This window comes from Beta vulgaris, chromosome 1 (genome assembly GCF_026745355.1).
Source record: "Beta vulgaris subsp. vulgaris cultivar EL10 chromosome 1, EL10.2, whole genome shotgun sequence".
NCBI classification, from domain to species: Eukaryota; Viridiplantae; Streptophyta; class Magnoliopsida; order Caryophyllales; family Amaranthaceae; genus Beta; species Beta vulgaris.
Window position 1 is genome coordinate 59337890 of NC_079202.1, and position 16969 is coordinate 59354858.

The window sequence follows — 16969 nt, forward strand, 5'->3', positions numbered from 1 at the left end:
TTATCCCCTCCTTCACTAAACTTTTCGCACTCCATATACTTCTCCACGAAAAACTAGTAGAGTAGCCAAGTCTAGCATTCAACACATCACCATCAGGGTAATATTCAGCCCTTAATACACGACTCAACAAGGAATTTTTGAGTTGTATAAGGCGCCACACTTGCCTTCCCAGAAGGGCATCGTTAAAAACGGAGAGATCCTTGAAACCCATACTTCCCATACATTTAGGTTTGCACATTTTTTCCCAACTTAACCAATGCATTTTCCTTTCCCCACCCTTACTTCCCCACCAAAATCGAGCCATCGCAGAGTGAATCGATTGAATAATTGTTGCAGGAATCTTATAAACTCCCATCAGGTATGTAGGCAATGCTTGTATAACAGCTTTTATCAAAACTTCCTTCCCCGCCCGAGATAACATTTTCTCCTTCCATCCACCCAATTTCTTCCACACTCGATCTAACAAATCCCGGAACAATGTCTGCTTCGACCTCCCATAAATCGTCGGAATGCCAAGATACTTTTGGTGCTTCTCAACTTCCCTCATCTGAAGAATTCCCGTCAAACTTTCTTTCTGCACACAGTTCACTCCTTTACTAAAAAGACACCTCCGACTTTTCATAATTAATTTTCTGCCCAGATGCCGCTTCGTTATTTGTTGAGAATATCAATACTTTTATGCATTCCTGTCGGGTAGCCCTAGTAAACAACAAACTGTCATCTGCAAACAAAAGATGAGAGATTTCCGGACCATTCCTACTAGCCTTCGCTCCATGAAGTTCCTTATCATTAACCTTCTGCTGAATCATCTGGGAAAAAGCATCAGCCACCAGAATGAAAAGAAAAGGAGATAAAGGATCGCCTTGCCTCAAACCCGGGAAGGGTTAACAGCTCCACACACCTTCCCATTCACAACAAAAGAGTAGGAGACAGAGGAGACACAACTCATCACCAGATTTACCCATCTACCATCGAAACCCATTGTTAGCAATAACTTGCGTAGAAAGCCCCACTCGACCCTATCGTAGGCTTTACTCATATCAAGTTTCATAGCAATGAGACCCTTCCTACTGTTGTTTCTTTTCTTCATAGAATGAAAAATTTCCAGGGCAATCAGAGAGTTATCTGTAATCATTCTTCCAGGGACAAAGGCACTCTGGTTCTCCGTAACAATCTCATGAAGGAAGCTTTTTAATCTAAGCACAATAGCTTTCGAGGCAATTTTGTACAACACATTACATAAGCTGATGGGTCTAAACTCAGATACAAGAGTAGGGGACTTGACTTTTGGGATAAGCGCAATATTAGTACAATTGATAGCACCCTGACAGGAATAACTATGCAACATATTACTAACATATAAAAATACCTCATGTCCGATTATGTGCCAGAACCGTTGATAGAAAAGTGCATGCATACCATCCGGTCCCGGAGCTTTACTGGGGTGCATTTGACTCAGTGCATTGTAAATTTCTTCTTTCGAATACGGTTTCATCAACATTGCATTATAATCCGCAGTTACCGATCGTTTCACGCTTTTTAACACCTCCTCCATATCATCATCCGATGGCTCATTTGATTTGAAAATGTCCCTAAAATATTTTTCCACCTCCATTTCAATCTCCTCCTCTTCTACTCGCCACACACGCTGCGAATCATAGAGACCCTGGATCTTATTCCGTCGCTTTCGTTGGGATGCCTTGTGAGGAAGTATGCAGTATTACGGTCTCCATCTTTTATTTCAGACACTCTCGATCGCAAGAACCAATGTGCTTCCAATTTTGCATTCAAGCTATCAAGTTCACCTTCTAGCTCTCCACTCCTCTTACAATTAGCTTCAGAAATATCCTCCTTTTGATAAAGCACGAACCCCCATCTTGTTCCACCCCACTAAACCACGCGCAATTGCCTCCAACCTGCATTGAAGCGCCTCCCCCGTCGACCCCTCCCATGATGCTCGAACCACATCTTCGCAACCCTCCTCCAGCAGCCATTTTGTTTCAAACCGAAATCCCTTAGCCCGCTGTTTTGGGGGGGAAGGCACTTTGCCACGCAACAGGACCGCGGCATGATCCGACCGATAGCGTACTAGGTGCTCTATGTAAGCCTCCGGATATCGTTGCACCCATGACGATGAGACCAAAAAGCGGTCTATCTTCTCCGAATTCTCTTCTCTGGACTATCCCCCCTCTCCCAGGTGTACCATTGCCCTACAAAACGCAAGTCATGTAAATCACATTCATCCTTAGCCTCTCGGAATCGCCTGATCTCCCGTCTTTCTCTCTCGGCACCCCCTTCTTTCTCCGCATATGTCAAGATTTCATTGAAATCTCCCCCAAAAACTAATGGACCATCAAACTCCGCCTTCAACTCCTTCATTAACTCCCATGTACAATGCTTATTAGCTTCCTCCGGCCACCCATAAATTCCACAGAAACGCCACTGAAAACCGTCCCCACTCACCACATCTCCACAAATATGATGTTGCGAAAACGATACCAATGAAAAATCAACCCTGTCATTTTTCCAGTAAAGACATAATCCTCCAGAGCGCCCAACACTTGACACTCCAAAAGCATTTGAAAAATCAATCCGATCCTTCGCTTGCTCCGCAATCTCTTTTTTAATCATAGTTTCCGACACAAACATCATGTCGGGGGTATTAGAAGAATTCCATCTTCTAAGTTGTCGAACTGTCCAAGGGTTACCCATACCCCGACAGTTCCAGCATAGAATATTCATAACGCCCGACGGGGTTGGTCCTCGCCAACCTCCGCCTCGACAGTTTTGGAACTACTGCCACCATCTACATTATCGAAACCTTTCAGGCGCTTTTGCGCCATATCATCACAATTATCCTCATTAACAATCATCATATCATGCCACTTCCTCTTATCCCCACTGGTAACCTCATTCAGTTTAATAACTACACCACCCTTATTTGCCACATTAGCCACCTTCTTTTTATGAGATTTTACTTTCACTATTTTTCCTTTACTAACCCCACTCTCAACCATAGCAGTAAAAGAAAAGTTTGATGTAAGAGTATCACCTGGAAAAGTATTTGGTGTAGTCTCTTGAGTGACCACAACAGGTTCTAGGAGCTTTTGTGCATCAACCATGCTCGTATCATCACCTGCTGACCGCTCGCACTCCAGCCCACCTACAGCCTTCAATCCACCCTCGTCAATTTCTGGCACCTCATAACACCTCTCCTTCCCCACTGCCGACTCTTCGAGAAAACTCAACCGGCGAGCATTCTTGAGAAACAACTTCGTTTCCTCTTCGAGCCGTAGCCTCCCTTTGCGTGGAGATGCTCTCAACCATGTCCCCACTGCTTCCCTTCAATCCTGTCATCCTCGTTAACCATCGAACAATCTCGTTCAATATGTCCAATTAAACCACAACCATAGCAGAAAGTAGGGAGCCTTTCGTACTTGAATTCTACCAGAGCCGAAACTCCCTTCTTCACCGAAATCCGCTGCACTCTTCGCAAAGGTTTTGTAACATCTATTAACACTCGAACACGTGCCGACGTATCCCACTGTACACCATCAGATTCCACCTCCATAACCTCACCCAAGCATCCTCCCACCATTCGGATATGCCCCTCAGTCCGACAACCCAATGGCAGATTATAAAGGCGAGCCCAAAATGGGCATCGCGTCAGGTTGATGTTCGAAGGCTGAACATGATCCTCCATCTCCTGCAACATAACAAGATGTTGGTCGAACGTCCACGGTCGGCCATGTAAAACCTTCTCTTTGTCCCTGCGGCACGTAAACTGTACTACAAATAATCCGTTCTCAATAGGGCGAAATAGGGCAGCAGATGAAATTGCCCAAATCTGGTTGAACGTTCGCTTTAATGCCTCGAAATTAAAGTTTCTTGCGGTAAGAACCTTGCCTACCGTCGCCAGTTCAAGATTTTGGTTTGTTTCGTGGATTTCAACGCTATCAAGATTCAAAACTTCATTCTCCGCATCGGTAATATGTAAACTCGAAACCCTAGATGCAATATCATCAGCCATGCTGGCTTAAACAGATCCCAAGAGGAATTCGCAGCTCGAAGAATCGAGGAACCCTAATGGAGAACCAAGACTTTCCACTCAAACCCTAGTTTCCCTAGAGAGAGACTTCTTATTATTACAATGGTACTTTATTATACCCACAAATTACTTTCTCCTGTTCACTAATTACTAATTTTAACACTTCTTGTAAGATTGGATATTTTTATCTTAATACTTTTTACTATAGTTATTTCACTTTTCTTCTCACTCTCTATGGATACTTATCATTGAAGTCTATTTTTTCTTTCCATTTATATATCTCTCTTCTTTTTAGAAGTATTATTTACATTATTAATTACTAGGTGCACCATCGAAAAGAATGAATAAAGTAACCCAAACAAAATATTTGAATAACTCAATAATGAGCATGATTAACACTAATTTAACTTATAAGATAAGAGGGATATTATAAGAGAAAGAGTTGGTAAATTTAGTAATTTTATAGATTAGAGGTACATATAAATTGGTATCAAAGTCCGGTTAAATTCATATCAAAATTTTGGTACTAAATAAGAGAATGTGAAAATTACGTCACCAATTTTATTGTGTTGGTACTATCTTACTTTTACTTAATACTTCCAACATACAACTAACGTTCATACCCTTGTTGGAATCAATTTGGACTTGAACAATAAGATGGTAAACCAAGCTCGTATTTTACAACAATATACTTTTTATATTACTTTTTAATTTACTCATTTCATTTTGGAAAAAATAAATCAAAGATAAAATACAAAATTATGACAAAAAAATATTGTAAAGTAAGAGAGTAAAACTAAAAAGTGAGTTAAAAATATTAAAAAGTGAATGACACGGATAAGATAAAAGAAGACATTAAAAGTATGTTACCAAAAACAATATAAATAACAGTATAGATTAAAAAGAACAAATTAAAAGAAATTAATGTATATACTTCCTCCGTCTTATTTTAGATGTTACACTTTCTATTTTAGGAAGTTTTAAATTAGATGTTACACTTTTATTTTGGATAATAACCTTTTCTCTATCTCTCTCCTATCACATGTTCACATGGGACCCTTTTATTTTTCATTCTCTCTATCTCTCTCCTCTCCAAAAATTACCTACGAGTCCGTGATTTGAAAAATGTAACATCTAATAAAAAACGGAGGAAGTATTAAAAAGAAACAAAATGGTAAAAATCTCTCAAGTTTCTATACTTGACAAGTTGAGATAACATAGTTAAAAAAAAAAAAAAAAAAAAACTCCAAAGAAGAATCAAGGACTAGTCAAAATATTCTCATCAAACAAGTTGACTTTTTATGAAAGCTTTCAAATAATCCAAAAAAAAAAAAATTTAACATGAAACCCATAAATGTGAAATGTCAGTCACTTTAACCCTTCTTTTTCTTGCCTAAGTTCATAACACTTTTTTGACTTTTCACACATTCCCCCAAAATTAACAAAAATATAATTAATTTTATCATCATATAATTAAATTTAAAAACTAATAAATAATCACTGTTATAATTTCTCCCCTCTTTTTGCTGTCTTATCTGTACGGTTCAATACGGAACCACATTTCTTCAATTTCCAACCTCCTCAGATGATTTACCGGTTCAACCGGTAACAAGTTGCCATCACTCTAACTAAATCACCGTCAAACTAGCAAGTCAATAGTCACCCTCTTGTACGGATGCCACGTGCCCTTATATTCTGCGTTTTTATTGGTCCGTTTAAACACGCGCTTAATTGACACGTGCCCTTCAATCATCAGCTGTTTAAATAGATCAGACGGCTATAAATCAAAAGTACAAAAAAAAAAATTTAAAAAAAAGAAAAAGAAAAAAAGGCATTTCTTTGATGACTTACCATATTAACATTTTCTTCCCCCGTATTTTCTCTCTCCTATTTTCTCCCACCTTCTTTCTTGCTTCTCATGTTGTTTCACTCATATGCTTGAATAAATAAATAAATAAATAAAACCCTTTATATTTTGATATTTTGTTTGATGATATTTGAAGAAAAAGTTAAGAAATTTGAGGAAGAAACCCTAAAAAGATTAGATTTTTATTCAGGGGAAAATAGTTTAGTGTGATTTCATGAAGTTTTGGAAATTTTTGATTTTTTGTTGTTGTTTTTTTGTGGGGTGGTTTTCTATTGAGGTTTATGGCGGTGATATAGTTCACGAAGATGATACAGCTCCAAAGAAGCCTGGTTGTGAAAACAATTTTGTCCTGGTAAATTATCATATTTTCTTCTCTTTTTTTTTTGTATTTTTTTCATTTTTTCTATGATTTGTTTGTGTTTTTTTTATTAGTTTTTCATGATTGTTGATTACTAGTTTAGTTCAAATTGATTTGATTGATTTATGAAATTAGAGCTGAAATGGTAATGTTTTTTTTTGGAATTAAGAGGGTTTTTTTTGTTGGTCAGAAGTTTGTAATTTTGGGTTTTGACTTTTTTTTTTGGGATTATTTTTGTGTAATATCAAGTTCAATCATTTTGGTAGATTTATGTGATTTTGATTTTTGATTCAAACTCCAGGTTAGGTGCAGTGATGTTATACTCACTATAAATCTAGTGTTGTGAAAGTGAAATCTTCTGTTTGATGCAGTTTTTATTGAGTATTCTCTAGTAATTAATAACAGCAACAAAAATAACTAATAATAACATAGTTATAATTATCATAATCATGTTTGTTAATATGGTTATTGTTACCGTGATAAACTTTTTGCAGTCTATTCAATGGTTTATGATCTTCTTTTGATTTGGTCTCATTTGTGTTTCTTTTTCCTGTGATGGAATTATATGTCCTTTCAGTTTCAAGCTATAATATCTTGTGCTTGTGGATTGTGACATGTAGCTGAAAAGAACAATTGTATACATGTTTGAAAGGGAATTAGGAGTTTCAGTTGAGCAGAAATTGACTTCTGCCTATATTGCGTCTTGTCGATTATATGGCTGAAGTAATTATGTAGATATTTTCTTTAATGATCTTGGGATGTTGATTAATGATTATTTTGATATTTTGTAATAGTTCATTTATTTTTGATTTTTGGGCACTATTTAGTTTCATTGTCCTCAAGATTGGGTGTAAGTTGGGAAGAATAGATAGTCCTTTTAGTTCTTTTAATTTTTCCGGTAATGTTTCTGAACACTTCTGTTTTATCCTTAACAGGTTAAAGTTCCGACATGGGTTGATGGATTTGAGGATAGTGAGTATGTGGGAATCGGTGCTCGGTTTGGCCCTACACTAGAGTCAAAGGAGAAACATGCCAACCAAACAAGACTTGCTATTGCAGACCCTCCGGATTGTTGCAGTCCTCCCAAAAATAAGGTTCTTATCTTTGATTTTCAGCCAAGTCCTTCAGTGTGATACTTGATAAAGTACACCCTTGAAGTAAATTACGGTCTATTATTCTTATGGCAATTCTCCTATATCATTGTACAAAAAAAAAAAAATTGTTCTTTTCTTGCCATGGATATTAAGGATTACCCAATTCGCTATTACCTGGTGATCCCCCAAGTTACCGAACTCCTGGGGACACAATTGGTACCTTCAATTCCCCAAGTAGAACCCCTTTAGCCTTTACCATCGCCTAAGATGGCAGATCATTATTAAGAAATGCGAAAAAAACTGCACCTCGAAGATTCTTCCGATATCTACAAGTTAAGCGTCTGAATAAGAATCTGAAAGAAAAAGGGTTTTGATAAAAAAATCCTAGATATAGCACGTGAAGTATTAATTGGAACTTTGAGAGTAAGGGAGACCAACTAGAGCACCCCTTCCCTCCAAATTGTTTGCCTAGAATAGTATATTTGGGTGCTTTTACCTTTCCCTAGTAAGTAATTTTTTTTCCATGCAATATACTTTATATTAATAATTTGATATGGTATGATATCAGCGTGCCAGTAATATGTAGTACCCCATAAAATCAAATTCTTCTGAGGTACGTATTGCGTATCTGCACTGCATTTGCCATGTGAACAATTGCACATACAGTGAATTAGGTTACTCTGCCTTATCCTTTATAGGCTTTATCTTGTATCAACCTTGAATCCATCCATTCCTTTTCTAACAGCTATGCCTTTCTTATTTTATATGGGTAGCTTACGGGTGAAGCTATTCTGGTATACCGTGGCAATTGCAGTTTTACTACAAAGACAAATATTGCAGAAGATGCTGGTGCTTCAGCTATCCTTATTGTGAATAATAGCACGGGTATTTGCCTGTCTCTTCTCTGTTATGGATTCTGCTCGTTCATTTTTTATGCTCTGGTTTGCCCCTTTATGGTGGAGTGTTGCACTTTTTCCTAGCTCTCCTTTTTGATATGTTGGTACGAATGGTACCCACTTGATATTCTTCTTGTACATATTCTTCTTACTCATTACAAACATGTAGGCTCCCTATACTTATCTAGGTTATATATACTTCCTCCGTTCTATAATAATTATAACATTACCTCCATTCAGACATTTTTTAAGAAACCCATGTGAAAAAAAGTGGGGGCTATGCGGTAGGAGAGAGATAGAAAGAAGATATTACCAAAGAAGGAAACGTTGAATTAAATATAAAACTTCCAAATAAGGGAAATATTGCAATTAAAAAGAACACAGGAAGTATCCATTTGCATGAATTTCACTAGTCTTTGCTCTTTCATGTCCTCACTTGCCTGTGTTGACATGCTAATTCAAGTATATAAATGACAGAACATGTCTTGGTGACATCCTCGTGTTATTGGTTTCAGTTAACTCATGGCCACGTCAGTTATCTTCTCGAAGAAATCCTATATATAGTGTTTGTTCTACTATGGCCTTGAATGTACTTTTTTTGGCTCTTGTATCTCAGAGTTTCCTTCAGCTGGCTAATTTAGTATTGTGGACCTGTGGTCTTTGAACTTCACCACCTTTTAGAAGCTCTCACATGTTTCATACCTTATAAGTGGTCTCAAGTCTTGACAGATTTTTGCTGGCCAATTGGAGGTCTATGCCTTGTTTTGTTTATGGTCTATAAGAGACTTGGAATACAGGTGCAGTGGCATACTTGTTTATGGCTGGTGTAGCATGAAGCTTTCTTATAGAATACTATTAAGGCTATGTTCAGTTCACCTTATTTTTGCTTATTTCAGATCTAATCAGATCAGATCAGAAAAAATAAGTTCAGATCAGACCAGATCAGTTCAGATCAGATCATGCTTACATTTAAAAACTCATTATTATTAAATATCTTTCATTACATATTAGTAAAAATTATAATAATTGAATATCAATAAAGTACTTATTGAGACGAATCAAACAAGACCCCACATGACTATATTTTTTCTTATATATTGAGAAAAATCTAAAAGATTCTCTCTAATTGTGAATAGTGTCAAGATTTTAAGTGAGAAAGATAAAAAAATACAAAGGGATATTATTATTTATTAGTACATTTGTTCAAAAGAATTATTATGTTGTGTTGTTGTACTTATTAATTATTTATATTGGTAATTATTATCAATCTTGTTGTTACCATTATAAATGTCATTGTTATCATTATATTAAGTTATTTTGTTGTTATTAAATAATAGAAAATTAAAAGCCACGTGTTAAGAACATAAGATTGATGCAAAAATAAGAAATATATAAAATATGATATCTCAAATTCATGACAACGAAACTACTAAGTTCGGATTACATTTCAAAATAAGCTAAGTGTGAGATACAAATTATAAATTTAGATTCGGTATACCTCTTCCTACCGAATTCCAAATCTCTCTAGCTATTTGAAGTTGCACGATATTTATTTCTTTTTTGTTCAGTCATAGTTGTTTGTATATCTTATTTATTTTATATGGAAAAAAAGAGTTGAGTTTGCCGACTTCTCAAGTGTGAAACATTTTTTTTAAGGAAAAGTGTGAAACATTGTATAAGTGCTCTTATAAATTAATGACTTGAGTTATATAATTATTTTTAGTAATAATAATAATTATTATTATTATTATGATTATAATTATTATTATTGTTCTTATAATAATGATAATAATAATTATTACTATTAATAATAAAAGTTGTGTAAAAGTTGTAATAGAAATAAAATGATAATAATAGTAATACTATAAAGAAGATCTTATAATGTATTGCATAATAATGATTTACAAAGTAATAATATAATAGTAATAATATATTTTATAAAAGATAAGATCTTGTAAATCAGATCAGATCAGAAAAAATAAGTTCAGATCAGATAAGTTCAGATCAGAAAATTTCAGGTGAACTAAACATAGCCTAAAAGTGAGTTTGGCACAAGCATGTCAAGTTCTTCAAATCAGAGCTGCTGCACTTAAGTTCAAAGTTGAACTTTAATCTGGAATCAGCATATTTGTATCTATTTGTCCGGTTCTTTCTACTATATAGACCCCATAATCCAGGCCTCTATACACTTCTGACCCTTTATTTAGTAGAAAACTTGGTGAATTGGTCACGAGATGTCAGCTGTGTTCTTTGGGTAGAATTTTTTTTAAAGTGTGATAGATCAATAATAAGTGCTTGCATTAGCTGGTAAAGGGGTTGTTTCAGTTTAACTAAAGGTCTTGGGTTTGAGCCCTAGACCGCAACTCCACTTGTTGGGAGAGCTTTACCCCAATTAGGTCTTCCCTGCTTGAATCCGCAATAGTAGGAGTCTAGTAGTCTTTGAATTGCCGGCTGGTTTTAACCAAAAAACAATAGAAAGAAAAAGAAAGTGAGATCCTTTACATGGATAACTATGACTAATATCTGTTGGATGTACCTCCGTATGAGAACACGAGAGGATTTACTCAGTTTGGAGCTGGGAATATTTTCATTTGTGTCAGGGAAGAGAAGGCACTCGTCTGATAATGAAGCATAACTATTGATTGGATCTTGCATGCAGAACTCTTTAAAATGGTCTGTGAGGATGATGCTGATACAAATATCCGGATTCCTGCTGTCATGTTACCAATATATGCTGGTGAAGTCTTGGAAGATCTTCTATCTAACAATTCCAGGGGTAAGATATAGTTGCTTTTTTCTTTATTGACACTTATTGGTAACCATGTATGGCTTGATCAGCCATTATTTTCAACATGGGTTTTCATTTGCATTACAATTTACAGGATTCCCTTTCTTCAGTTTATGTGCAGCTGTATTCCCCTAAGCGTCCAGCAGTTGATGTCGCAGAAGTTTTTTTGTGGCTCATGGCTGTTGGTACTATTTTATGTGCGTCTTATTGGTCTGCGTGGAATGCAAGGGAAGCAGCTATTGAGCATGACAAGATTTTAAAGGTTCTTCCCTGCTATCTTTGGATGACTTTGTATTTACTTATTTAAGGTGTTGGAAGATGGATGGCACATATTGTTTGAACAAGCATTTATTTGAATCCGTTCTGTAGGATGCATCAGATGAGGTGGCAGCTTCTGTAGAAACTGGCTCAGCTGGTTTTGTAGATATCAGTACCACATCAGCACTTCTTTTTGTTGTGATTGCTTCAGGCTTTTTGGTTATGCTGTACAAACTTATGTCAGTTTGGTTTATCGATATTCTGGTGGTTCTGTTCTGCATTGGTGGGGCGGAGGTGAGCACAGCTTATACATTTAGTTATATATTTTACAATACTCTTCTATCATTGGTCAGAGAGGCATCTTATCTATGACTTTTATTAGCATGTTTAACTTTGCTTTCAGAGCCGCAGTGCATCTTAACTGATTTACTATTCCCAAACTGATTTTGCAACTTTTTGTGGGCTTAAATACTGAACTTGAGACAAAGAGGGGGAAGGAAGAATAATTATAAAATTACTTAATTTGGGAGGAAATAGTTGTTTAAAAGCATCTTCCTTTGGCTTGATCTCTCAAGTACTTCATTATATAACTGTTTAAAAACTCAAGAGATCAAGGCCAAAGAAAGATACTTTATCCTTCATATTTTTCTCCCTCCCTTTCAACCCCTCTCCTTTGGATCGTAATCCTGAGGCCTCTTTGACTCTTCGTATGCTCTGCAAGAACATATAGATTATATTATCTTCTGCATTTGATGTTTGAGTGGTATAATGTATTACCTGAATATTGTTTGTTTTTCACTGCAAATATTTGTTCTGATCTTGAGCTCTATGATTGTGTACAGGGTTTGCAAACGTGCTTGGTAGCGTTCTTATCAAGGTATGCTTCCATGATGCATGTTGTCACCTGTTGTGGTGGCATTGTATATCCAGTTCTAAGTGTGTTGGCTAGAAATTTTTACGTAATCTTATACATTCATGTTTATGTATAATTACAATTTACAAATATAAACTGACTTGCCAACAATTGTAGTTTCAGGTGGTGTAAACATGCTGCTGGAACTTTTGTTAAAGTGCCCATCTTTGGAGCAGTCTCATATCTGGCAATGGCTGTTACTCCATTCTGCATACTTTGTTCTGTACTTTGGGGTGTTTACCGCCGTGAGCCCTATGCTTGGATTGGTCAAGACATCCTTGTAAGAATAGATCTTTATCTTCTTGTCCTTAATTTTACCTTTTTTTTCCTTCTTGAATTTTACGCTTTAATTTTCTGTTTCGGCATTTTCGCTGCGTCTGCTAGATGCATTTTGTTCTAATGGTCTTGAAATAGGCTAATTGCATTGGTCAAATCACAAATATGCAAGGAGGAACAAAGGTTAGGACACCAGTGTTTGGAAAGGGTAGAATGAAGACTTGGATTAACTAACAAAAGAAATTAACTATAAATAAACAAAACAATTATTCTTTGGACTACCTTTCCACTCATAGTGTTCCTAAGTTATGCAGTGTTGGGGATTGTTAGCAATTTAGCATAAATGTTCTTTCACCTAGGTTTTCTCCAGGAGGGAGAATTGGAGAAAAGGAGGAGAAAAATTCAGATATCTTAAGGCTGAAGGGAGTGTACTCAGTATGGGTTAGATTGCTCCATATCCAGGGAAAACTTGGGGATGATCTATTATGCTTTTGCCCGTTCTAGGAGCTTTTTGTTGAGAAATTACAATTGCTAATTGATTTCTTACTCTGATCAGGGAATTGCATTGATTCTCACTGTACTTCAGATTGTACGCGTACCAAATCTCAAGGTAAAGCTTCAAGTTCATTGTACTTGTTTGTTTACCTATCTGTTTGGGTATGTGTAACACTATGTTTATTTTGTTTTTGACAGGTTGGCACAGTTCTTCTCAGTTGTGCTTTCTTTTATGACATATTCTGGGTCTTCATTTCCAAGTCGATTTTCCATGAGAGTGTTATGATAGTGGTGAGTTGTTCAATTCTCTCCCTGTAAATTTATCTGAGGATGACGGTTGCTGCTCAATGTATGAGATATATAAATTGTTTTCTGATCTCTATATAGGTTGCACGTGGTGATAACAGTGGAGAAGATGGCATCCCAATGCTATTAAAGATACCAAGGATGTTTGATCCTTGGGGCGGTTACAGTGTCATTGGATTTGGAGACATTATACTACCAGGATTAGTAATAGCCTTTTCATTGAGGTATACATGCTTTAATTTGAAAATATAAAATGACCTACTTCAATGTTTCAATTTTTGGTAATAACCTCAATTCTTCATTTCATCTCTATTATCCATGCAATATTTTTAACGCTTACATGTGAATTGACATGTATACCTCAGTTTGGACTTTCTAGGCATCTGCATATATCACATAAGTTGCTGAGCTCAAGTAACACTGTTGTAACAAATTGCCACAAGTGTAGGGGGAATTTGCCACTTTTTTTGTATATCTCTGATTACTATTGCTTATTGGAATTCAGAGTAGATGATTATGAATTGCATTGTCCACCTGGTAGCATACAATAGTTTCCTGAATGATGTATGTGGCAGGACTTGTGAACAGTTTTTGTGAGTTCTGTTCTGTTTTAAACTTTGAGGGTAGTGTTAACTGCACTCTTCTTCACTTCCTATCAGAATATTTTTTCCGTTGTCACGTGATTGCATTTGAATTTATTATGTGCAAATACTGTTTTACTGTGCAAGAGGTGATTCAGGTGGAAGATTATTTTGAGTTATTCAGTTGACTGTGCAGATATGATTGGCTGGGGAACAAAAAGATTCGAGCTGGATATTTTTTGTGGGGAATGACTGCGTACGGTTTAGGTATGAGCAATTATGAACTGTGGATGTAGACTTATTAACCACTGAAAGAATAACACTGTGTTCAGTCACATATAAATTACCTAATAAACTTCTTCTGCAGGTCTCCTCGTAACATATGTGGCTTTGAACTTGATGGATGGACATGGCCAACCAGCTCTGCTCTACATTGTTCCTTTTACACTTGGTAAGTTATATATCCATGTATATTTTGAATCTAGCGAACTAGGGATGTCTTCCTGTGGGGACTGAACAAATATTAGTCCTCCATTCAATGTGGGAAGATTAAAGTCAGAGTTCCTTTAATGTAATTTTGGTAGAATCAGAGCTTTATAGTACAAATTGAATTAGGTTGAAGACATTAAAGGACAATAACGTTGTGCACATAAATAGTCACTCTACCAATTATGACCAAAATATAGCACATTAAGTTCTCTCCACCTCTGCTCTCTTACCCCTCGTCTGCAACATACTAAATCCCATCTTGACCTTGCACAACACCAGACTGCAGCCATTGTAGAGGCACAGGTGCTATGTAGCCTTGTCAGCATATGTGAATTTCAAAAACAAAATTTATGGTATCTTAGTCATGAACTCATGGCCATTAGATATGTGAATTTTTGACGCCGAAGACTACATAAAATCATGGATGTATATATACGTCCTTAGCAAGTTACCACCTATGAAATAGTGACGGATAGAGCATTTTGGTTCAACATTTTTGGCCTCTAAGAAACTAAATCAATCACTTACTCCCTTTGTTCTTGTTTGGTTCAACCGCTACTTGGTGGTAATGGATTTCCCTAGTTTGTTACCTTCCTTTCCCGCTCAAGTAACAAAATCCATTTGTTGGTGCCTTGATGGTAATGGTTATCATTTTCTTTCCATTTCAAGGCTTGAACCAAACACCCAATCAAGGTAACAAATTTTGTTACCATTCTACTCTTCAATTTAATTCCATTCCCTTTCCATTCCATGACTTGAACCAAACATGCTCTTAGTTTCCCTGTGTACGGATAGAAAGAATTGCAAGAAAACGGATTGGAAAGCTGGAGAAATTCCATCTGCTTAAACTCTACTTTTTGAATATTTAAAGATTGAGAGGAAAATGCAAGGATATATTATTGAACTATATCCTTTTTAACTAAGTCAGTGAGATATAGTACTAACTTATAAGGAAGGCCAAGGCTTGAATCTTGCCTCACCCACTTCTCAGTTCTTACTTGCTTGTGCGGGTGAAAGAAAAGGGTATTGCCCAGCTTGAACTTCAGCCACCATTGGTGGGGACCCAAATCTCCTGCCTTCCTCGTTATATATACTCCACCGACTCCTCTCATGCATCCAGAGTGAGATTTTCATTGATCTGTAATTTGTGCAGGCACGTTCCTAACACTTGGAAGAAAAAGAGGTGAGCTTAAAAATCTATGGACAAGAGGAGAACCCGATAGGCCGTGTCCGCATGTCCGACTCCCGCCATCTCAATAATGAGTATTATTTAGGGTATAACATCAACTATCAGGGTTCCTTTTTAGAGGGGATTAAATCCTTTTGTAAGTTGTAGGAGATGTAACATAATGTTTGGTATAGTTTTGATACTTTACCACTGCCCCCAGGGTTATGTAGTTACCCAGTTATAGAAGAGAAATTTCTTTTTACTTAGCTTCTTTTTGTTATGTTTATTCATGGGATTTTCTATCTGCACTCCTTCAAAGTCTTTCATGCACTCCCATTTTTTAGGGCATAGATTGAAACAACTATGCTCTTACATAGTGGAGTAGAAGACTTTTCTGGGGTGCAGGTTGAAGTTCCCTCATTCATATGTTTGATTCTTTCCTTGTCTTTTATTCTTATCTCATGCTCCTTGGAAACAATGTAATACATTCACTTAAGCAGGTTGATGTTTGAGAAACATTTGGTGTATTACTTCTCTAGCATTTTCACTGTTGGATTTATAAAGAGCGTATCTTCTCATGTTTACCATCACTATGTTATGGAACTTGTTTGTGTTACCAACCTTGGTTATCGAAACAAGGCTGTCGAAAGTCGAAAGTCGAAACAAGTAAAACTAATGCAAAGATCACACCTTTTGCGGTGAGGATACATTTACATGTAGTGAAAGAGTGATTACACAAATTCACTCTTTGTGTTAAGCATCAAGTCATATGGAATACACTAACACAAGCTTGTGTAACATTACCATTGCACATGATAATGGAGCTAGGATGATTACTTCTTCCGAGAATAGACATTCAATAAGCTCATGATTAGATGACATACTTCCTCCGTTCCATCATAAATGGAACCTAGGATTGAGTACAAGATTTTAATAAACATCACTTTTAAAAGCCAAAAAGTCGTAAAATATCATATTCATTATCAGGAGGAGAGAGAAAAGCAAACCACACAAGTTTGTGATGGGTAATTTTGTCATTTTTTGATTCCTAGTTAATTTGCGAGATAAATCTACTATTCGGATTCCGGCATTGATTTCACTTTTATGGCACAGACTTTGTACGTGCAATCAGGTGATCTACTAAGGGCGCGTTCCACAATAGCTTTTGAGGTAGCTTTTAATAATGACTTAGTCAAAACTCTAATAATGGTGAGAATGTTTTGTTTGGTGAAGTAGTGTTTGTAGTAGCTTTTGGTGTTTGAACTAATATTTTGAAAAAACTATAGATATTAGCTTTTAGGGTAAATGTATCTTTAGAAGATTGAATATAGGTTATATTTGTTATCTTTTTAAACTAATAGCTAATTTTACATAACACTGCTTATCATAAAAGTTACTTTCATAATCAAACTCTAACTGTTAGTATAGGATA

The 16969-nt window shown here is 36.2% G+C and overlaps 2 protein-coding genes across 5 annotated transcripts; one reads left to right on the forward strand and one right to left on the reverse strand.

The window, feature by feature from the left end:
* Nucleotides 1-3319: 3319 nt before the first annotated feature.
* On the reverse strand, nt 3320-4030 carry LOC125499392 (uncharacterized). Its single transcript, XM_048648139.1, has one exon. The coding sequence runs from the start codon at nt 4028-4030 to the stop codon at nt 3320-3322; it is 711 nt and encodes a 236-aa protein (XP_048504096.1).
* Nucleotides 4031-5769: 1739 nt separating this feature from the next.
* LOC104887345 (signal peptide peptidase-like 2) lies at nt 5770-16124 on the forward strand. Of its 4 annotated transcripts, none has more exons than XM_010671963.4 (14): nt 5780-6267; nt 7209-7367; nt 8141-8252; nt 10923-11039; nt 11162-11313; nt 11421-11603; nt 12152-12186; nt 12340-12502; nt 13055-13108; nt 13192-13284; nt 13381-13523; nt 14077-14147; nt 14248-14331; nt 15523-16124. In XM_010671963.4, the coding sequence occupies exons 1-14, from the start codon at nt 6130-6132 to the stop codon at nt 15627-15629; spliced, it is 1611 nt and encodes a 536-aa protein (XP_010670265.2). In that variant the 5' UTR covers nt 5780-6129; the 3' UTR covers nt 15630-16124. The 4 variants fall into 4 exon arrangements, with proteins under 4 accessions (XP_048494307.1, XP_010670265.2, XP_019103687.2 ...); XM_019248142.3 differs by having other exon boundaries at nt 6127-6267; nt 8182-8252; XM_048638350.2 differs by lacking the exon at nt 8141-8252 and having other exon boundaries at nt 5770-6267; nt 11146-11313.
* Nucleotides 16125-16969: the final 845 nt, after the last annotated feature.

Bases quoted from the DNA above. Each gene is read 5' to 3' on its own strand.
- LOC125499392 (XM_048648139.1), bottom strand. From the start codon at position 4,030: ATGGCTGATGATATTGCATCTAGGGTTTCGAGTTTACATATTACCGAT.
- LOC104887345 (XM_010671963.4), top strand. From the start codon at position 6,130: ATGAAGTTTTGGAAATTTTTGATTTTTTGTTGTTGTTTTTTTGTGGGG. The intron at 11,604-12,151 runs GTGAGCACAGCT...GATTGTGTACAG, and splicing joins TCTGCATTGGTGGGGCGGAG to GGTTTGCAAACGTGCTTGGT. The intron at 14,332-15,522 runs GTAAGTTATATA...TAATTTGTGCAG, and splicing joins CATTGTTCCTTTTACACTTG to GCACGTTCCTAACACTTGGA.